Source organism: Nicotiana tabacum, chromosome 13, assembly GCF_000715075.1.
Source record: "Nicotiana tabacum cultivar K326 chromosome 13, ASM71507v2, whole genome shotgun sequence".
Taxonomy (NCBI): domain Eukaryota; kingdom Viridiplantae; phylum Streptophyta; class Magnoliopsida; order Solanales; family Solanaceae; genus Nicotiana; species Nicotiana tabacum.
The window spans coordinates 123,667,118-123,674,710 of record NC_134092.1 but is presented as its reverse complement, the minus strand read 5'-3'; the positions used below and the strand labels follow the sequence as shown (position 1 = coordinate 123,674,710).

At 36.7% G+C, this 7,593-nt stretch overlaps 1 protein-coding gene across 1 annotated transcript; it reads left to right on the top strand.

The window, feature by feature from the left end:
• The first annotated feature begins 2,445 nt into the window (after positions 1–2,445).
• LOC107787798 (U-box domain-containing protein 14) lies at positions 2,446–7,299 on the top strand. The gene is made up of 4 exons (XM_016609403.2): positions 2,446–3,342; positions 5,182–5,298; positions 5,389–5,802; positions 5,922–7,299. Exons 1-4 carry the CDS (start codon positions 3,070–3,072, stop codon positions 6,990–6,992), a joined length of 1,875 nt encoding a protein of 624 aa, XP_016464889.1. The 5' UTR covers positions 2,446–3,069; the 3' UTR covers positions 6,993–7,299.
• Positions 7,300–7,593: the final 294 nt, after the last annotated feature.

Here is a 7,593-nt window from a genome sequence, read left to right as displayed (position 1 = left end):
TGTCACCCAATAGGCAAGTAGACAGGTGTGTCTTATTCGGAAAAATATTTTTATTATTCAATATTTCCACCAAATCATATTAATTAGTATCGCCAAGTAAAATTAAATAGTACTATAAACTTTGACAATTTAATAAACATAGTTAAAGAAACATAGCTGCACCTAGATTGTGACACTCCAGTACGACCATAGCTAGTAGACTAGTTCCTTTGTTATGATGCTCATGTCGGAGCGACACTGATGAGAGCGGATCAAGCAGGATTGACAGGTTTCTTGGCTGACAAGTTTTTGAAAAAGTGGCGCACATGTCACCTTAGACGAATCCTACATTAGAACGAGAGAGTAAAGTAAAGAGTTATATAAGGCATGACACAAGTTCATGTGGTATGTGTACTTTTAGGACTCGAGGTAGCGTAGCCCGAAAGACAAATTCATGCGGGCCTAGGCCCAAATCGGATAATATGTGTCATTGGCTTGGGTCGTGATAAATATGATACCAGAGCTAAATCTCGCACATGTTACCTTAGATGAATCTCATATCGGAATGAGGGAGGAAAGTAAAGAGTTATATAAAGCATGACACGAGTTCAAATGGTACTCGAGGTGGCGTAATTCGAAAGATAAATCTATATGGGCCTAGACAATACGTGTCACCGACTTGGATTGTAACATTTGTTTTTGATACAACGGTTGTCTCTGAGCATGTAAAATAACCATGGTTAAATAATAAAAATATATGTAAATTATATGTGTAACAAGATCTTTTTGGGGTTTTTTCTTTGATTCAAGCATGATGCATGCAGTGAAATGTTTTAATAGTAATTGTACCCTAATCATCATCAAATTGTGTGAACAATATTTTCCTTACAAACGAATACTCATATAATTATAATCTACTTTTTTTTCTTCTGGATAAGGTACATATTATCATGTGTGACAAGTTATTTACTCTTTGAGTTGGTTTAATGTGATGGGACCAATTCCAACATATTTTCAATGCTCAACTACTTATTGCCCCAAAAAGAACACCAGAAATGTTAGAAGGGCGGTATTGTCCAAAAAACAGATGATACAAATTTATCTTATGTTGAGATTGATCATACCCGTATTTTCCCTCTTCTCCCTCACTTCTTAAATTGCCAATTCACACATTACAGTAATCCGCTATATTTTATTTACTCCGATTCATAATAAGTGACTTTTTTGACCTTCGGCATATCCCTTAAGAAAATACTAATTCATAGAGAAAAAAAAATATTTTGACTAAATTATCCTTAATTAAAATTTATATATTGTTAACTTGACACCTTGGAATATGTAAATAAGGGCAAATTTTTGAAAAATAAAGTTAATACCGTATTGATAATGTAAAAAAAATACTTATTTTGGACCAAAATAAAAAGATAAAAACAAACTTATGAATAGGAAATGATACCCCTCAACCTTTGATGGTTGGGAAATGATAACCCCTCACTTTTTGAATGGGAAAGGAAATCCCCTTATACAATAACTTTCCGGTGAAACATTTTGTTTGGAATAAAAGTCTTTTTTTTTCTGAATAAATAATTTTGAAAATAACCAACTTCTTTCATTATAGCCAAAAGCTCTACATATGACAACAATTATGATCTATATAATTTTTGGAGTACCCCCTTTAGCCTTTTCCTACTAGTTTAAGATATGATGTAATGCTAAAATGCCTCCATAATGAATTTTCAAATGTGACCTTGTCAACTATAATTTCTGTTTGATAAAGATATTTTTAAAATAAGTAAAGTTTAATAATTGCTTTAGCATAATAATTTTAATATACGCAAAAATACATAAATAAATTAATACTCATGCAACAATTCTTTTATCTAATAGATACGTTAGAGAATTAACTAATTTAGTATATTTTTTCCCTTCTAATTGATATGCTAAAGCATCTACGGTGAATGTGTGTTTAGTATAGTTCTTGAATTTTGTATACAAGATTTTTTTTTTATTGCAAAAATTTTAACAATGACCTCAATGTAACAAAAAAACATCTTAAATTTTGCAAGTAAAAAAGACGAAACTCAACTATTAGTTTGGATGAAAAATATTAAACTTCACCTTTGAAAGGCTAGAAAAAAAAAATTCTTTACTCAAAAATATAAATTCTCACCGGAAAATAATTGCATAAGAGGGTCCCTTTCCCATTCAAACGTGAGGGGTCTTATTTTCTAAAAGGCTAAGGAGGTCAAATGTATTTTACTCTAATATAAAAAAAAAATTATTTTGGACCAAAATAAAAAGATTAAAAAATAACTTATTATCTACCGAGGGAAGCATTAATTTTCATTACAAACCCCTTAGTTGTACCATTACTCTCGTTATTAGTTATCATAATCATGATTATATCTGTCAAATCTACCCCCAAAAACTATAGTATTAATAATAACTCCTTTTAAAATGATTAAATGGAAACTCCACTAATCAATTGTTCATTTCATCTTTTGCTTCACCTGCTCAGTTTCCTTGTATGTTCACACAGAGCTTTGAATTTCTCTCTTGATTCTTGAAATTCAATCAGTTCTTTGAGCTGGCTCTTCTTAAAATTATCTCTAGAACCCAAAACCTCATGGCTTTTCTCAAAATTTTCCCTACAATAATTGGTGAAGATCAGTTGTAATTTCCTCAGTCAACTCAACAACCAACCACCAACTCAGCAAAGATTTGCCAAATTATTGCTCTTTTTCCAACTGGGTCTCTCCCAATTTGATTAAAGATTCCATTTTTCAAACTGGGGTTTTCCCAATTTGATTAAAGACTCAAATTTTCCAGCTGGGGTTCTCCAAATTTGATCAAAGATTCAATTTTTCCAGCTGGGGTTCTCCCAAATTGATCAAAGATTCAATTTTTCCAATTGGGGTTTTGCTCAATTTGATTAAAGATTCAATTCTTTCAGCTGGGGTTCTCCCAATTTGATCAAAGATTCAATTTTTCCAACTGGGGTTTTGCTCAATTTTATTAAAGATTCAATTTTTCCAACTGGGGTTTTCCCAATTTGATTAAAGAATCCATTTTCTATAAGGAGGTGCACACATGGATCATGAGAAAGAGGCCTTAATCAATGAGCTGACGGAGTTAATCGACGCCGTTTCAGGTTTGCCGGAGTGCAAGAATGTGTCTAAGAGGATGTACAGTAGTTTGGTGAGAAGGGTGAAGCTTTTGAGCCCTTTAGTTGAGGAAATGAAAGATAGTGATATTGTTGAGGTTGGAGATGAGGTGGTTCATGGGCTTGAGTTGTTGAGAATTGCTCTTAATTCAGCTTTGGAGTTTCTCAAATCTGTAAATGAAGGCAGTAAGATTTTCCAGGTATTGTTTTCTACCTTAATCTTTCACTGCTGAATGATATATGCCAATTGCGTTTTTCGGAAAATGAGCAAGTAATATAAGTGATCAATTATATAGGTAATCTAAGTATAAGAGCTATCAATTTGTATCTTACTGTATGTTTTGCTGATTGAAGGGGAGCCTTGGAGCAACGGTAAAGTTGTCTCCTTGTGACCTATAGGTCACGGGTTCAAGCCGTGAAATCAGCCAGTGATGCCTGCGTCAGGTTAGGCTACCTATATTATACCCTCTTGGGGTGCGGCCTTTCCCAGACCCTCTAAACACGGGATACTTCGTGCACCGGGCTGCCTTTTTTTTGTATGTTTTGCTGATTGTATGGCTGCTGGAAAGATCAATGTGATATTCAACTTTTTCCCTTTTTATACTCTGTGGTGAAATTTAGGTGTTGAGTTTAGTTGGTAATTGTCCTACATATTTGTCAACCAAAACAAAGTTGAATCATATATTTTAATTACTTAGGTAAAATCGGATTAAGTACTCCTGAAAGGCAGTAAGGTCTAGAAATATACAAATCATAATCTTATCTAGGCAGTAGAAATATGGATTTCTAAACCTTTACATTACGTGTTTTTGAGTAGTTCCTATCTTCATATAATTGTGTTACGAACCTTTCTCTTAGTAGACTCATCAGACAGCCCTGGCTTGAAACTTTTGATCTTTCCTTGTTAAGTTTGAAGCTTTTGTAGATTCTATGAGCTTTTCAGAAGGTCAAAGTCATTAACTAAGTACCTGAATCAAAATCTACACTTTCCGTCTCACCTTTTACCATGTTGCATTTCCAGTATATTTTTGGTGGTTCTAATTTCAAAGCGGGTTGTACTGTTGTAGCAATTACTGTATGTCCAATGACAGGATTTTGTAAAGAGTATGAAAATTCAAGAAGTATGCCAAAATGAAGTTGTAGCAAGTACTGTTTGCCAAATGACAAGATCTTAGTGTTTTCAAAATTTTTTAGGCTTTTTGATTTGATTTTTGAAATTGGTTAGTTTTCAACTTAAGTCATCTTGGTATCTTACTCCTACTATTTGAAACTTTCAAGGCAAGAATTTGGGGAGTGGTATATTCTATTTCAACTGAAATTCTCTGTTTTTTAATAAAATTTGGAAATGGTTCCAGTTTCCTTCTGTTCTAAGTCTAAATTCCTTCTGGCTTATGTTCTAGACACACTAACGTATATTATTAAACATAAAAAGGAAATAGAATGAATTGTTCCTTGGATCTCTCATATGGAAAATTCAGTTTCTTAGGATATCCGGTACTTGAATTTTCTCATGTGACAATGAGATTTGTTAAATTGTGTGAACCATCTCATCTAAAAGCTCGAACAGTTTGAAAGAGAACACTTTTCAGTATTTAATTTGGTCTTCAAAGCACCTCCTCACGTGTTAGCCTATTTTTTTTTCCTTGGCCCGAGTACGTGGAAATATTTTCATTGACAGTTGACGTGAGATTCAAACCAATGTCTCTGCCTTCCTTGATACCATGTCGAAACATGTAAAACATCACATCTAAAAGCGTCATCTGTGTGAACCCAGTATGATTCATTTAATTGTGTTTCTGTTGAGATGTGGACTGCACCAAGTTGCCATTTTTACTATAGATTGTACCCGATCTGTACTTCCATAATCAATGAATCTTATGTAGTTGCTCTCTGCTGTAGTTTTACACTCTGCATCGAGGATGACTTTTGTGCAGTATAATCAAAGCTCGTTGTGTCTTGCTGCTACGTATTATCATCATGAAAGACATTGTCTCTTGCTTCATATTTCCTAAATGTCACCTGTGCTTTGCATATTGCAGGCTCTGCAGATGGACACCATATCACTAAGGTTCCTAAACGTAACAGAGCAAATTGAAGATGCACTAAGCCACATTCCTTACAATAAGCTTGATATATCCGAGGAAGTCCGAGAACAAGTACTTCATTTAGCAATCCTTTACTAGTTAGTTATGGCCGATGTCCATTCTATTTTACTGAAAATCTTTACAATGTTTGGCTTCTTCCAGATTGAACTTGTGCATACTCAATTTAAAAGAGCAAAAGGAAAGATGGAATCACCAGATGTGCAACTGGTAATCGATTTAGCTATGGCAGAAAGGGAACAAGATCCTGAATCCATGATTTTTAAACGGCTGTCGGAGAAGCTGCATCTCAGGACCGTAAATGATCTAAAGAAGGAGTCACTCGCCATCCATGACATGGTCATTTCTAGTGGTGGAGTTCCCGAAGAGTGCTTTGAAACGATTGCGTTCCTCCTTAGAAAGCTAAAGGACTGCGCAATGACGGGGAATCCTGAAATGGATGCCCTTGAGGGTGACAAGAGTATGATTAAGCACAGATCCCCTGTCATTCCAGATGATTTCCGCTGTCCAATATCACTTGAGTTGATGAAAGATCCTGTTATTGTATCTACCGGACAGGTTTAGTATCTTTATTTTCTTGATAGTTCACTTTACCTTGGCAGATTATAGGATTAAATTAATTGCTCTTTGTATAACTTGCTTAGATTAAATGCTGTCTGCTTTTCTTTCATGTGCAGACCTATGAAAGGTCTTGCATTCAAAAGTGGCTGGATGCAGGACACAAGACCTGCCCTAAGACTCAGCAGACATTGTTGCACACTGCGTTGACTCCAAACTATGTTTTGAAGAGCCTGATTGCCTTGTGGTGTGAGAACAATGGTGTTGAGCTGCCTAAAAACCAAGGAAATTGTAGGAACAAAAGGTCTGGAGCTGGTGGTTCGGACTGTGATCGTGCTGCTATTGATGCGTTGTTACAAAAACTTGCCAATGGTAATCCGGAACAGCAAAGAGCAGCTGCTGGTGAGCTCCGTTTGCTGGCCAAAAGAAATGCTGATAACAGAGTCTGCATTGCTGAAGCCGGAGCAATTCCTCTTCTTGTTGAACTGCTTTCCTCATCAGATTCTCGTACTCAGGAGCATGCTGTTACTGCACTCCTTAACCTATCCATAAATGAATCTAACAAGGGAACTATTGTAAATGCTGGTGCTATACCTGATATAGTAGATGTACTAAGAAATGGAAGCATGGAAGCAAGGGAAAATGCAGCCGCTACCCTTTTTAGTTTATCGGTGGTTGACGAAAACAAAGTGGCAATAGGAGCCGCTGGTGCTATCCCAGCGCTTATTGATTTGCTTTGTCAGGGAACTCCAAGGGGAAAGAAGGATGCAGCCACTGCTATATTCAACCTCTCAATCTATCAAGGAAACAAGGTAAGGGCAGTACGGGCAGGGATTGTGCCACCGCTAATGAGATTGCTCAAGGATCCCGGAGGTGGAATGATGGATGAAGCACTCGCAATATTGGCAATACTTGCAAGTCATCAGGAGGGTAAGGCCGCTATTGGCCAAGCAGAGCCAATCCCCATCTTAGTTGAGGTAATTAGGACAGGTTCTTCTCGGAACCGAGAAAATGCAGCAGCTATTTTGTGGTCTCTATGTACAGGTGATGTACAGAACTTAAAGGTAGCTAGGGATCTTGGAGTAGAAGAGGTACTGAAGGAACTGTCCGAGAATGGCACTGATAGAGCCAAAAGAAAAGCCGGAAGCGTTTTGGAACTTCTCCAACGAGCTGATGCAGTTGATTCATGACACCTAGATTGAGCAGTGAAGGACTAAATTCAACCTGAGAACTGAGGTCAGACGATCCAGTAATTGCAGGACCACGTCTATGCATGTACAAAGATATAGAACTGTACCTCTATATGTATGTTTTCATCTTCTTTTTGACAGCTTGGTCCAGGGGCAATGGGTTATTTTTTAAATCAGTGTTTGTTTGTAGATGTATAATCTTGTTGTTTATACTTTCTTCATAGTTTTTTATTAAGTAAGCACTGTGATTTCCACTTTTGAATATGAGAAATGAAGAGAAAGTGTGCTGTTCTTAGTGTTCAATCTATCACAAGTGTTGCACACTGCTCTACCATTTCAGGTTGCCAAGGATTATTGGAATCAGAAAAGAAAGCTTTTGACAAGCGGAGCCTTGACGTAACTGGTAAAATTGCTTCCATGTGATCAGGAGGTCACGGGTTCAAGCCGTGGAAACAGCCTCTTGCAGAAATGCAGGGTATAGCTGCGTACAATAGACCCTTGTGGTCCGACCCTTCTCCGGACCCCGCGCATAGCGGGAGCTTATTGCACCGGGCTGCCCTTAGAAAAGAAGCTTTGACCACCCGTAACCGGCTCCAATCCT

What these genes read in the sequence shown, in the direction of transcription:
- LOC107787798 (XM_016609403.2), top strand. Translation starts at nt 3,070, where the DNA reads ATGGATCATGAGAAAGAGGCCTTAATCAATGAGCTGACGGAGTTAATC. An exon ending in AAGGCAGTAAGATTTTCCAG is followed by an intron (nt 3,343 to 5,181) that starts GTATTGTTTTCT and finishes TGCATATTGCAG; the next exon opens with GCTCTGCAGATGGACACCAT. An exon ending in TTATTGTATCTACCGGACAG is followed by an intron (nt 5,803 to 5,921) that starts GTTTAGTATCTT and finishes TTTCATGTGCAG; the next exon opens with ACCTATGAAAGGTCTTGCAT.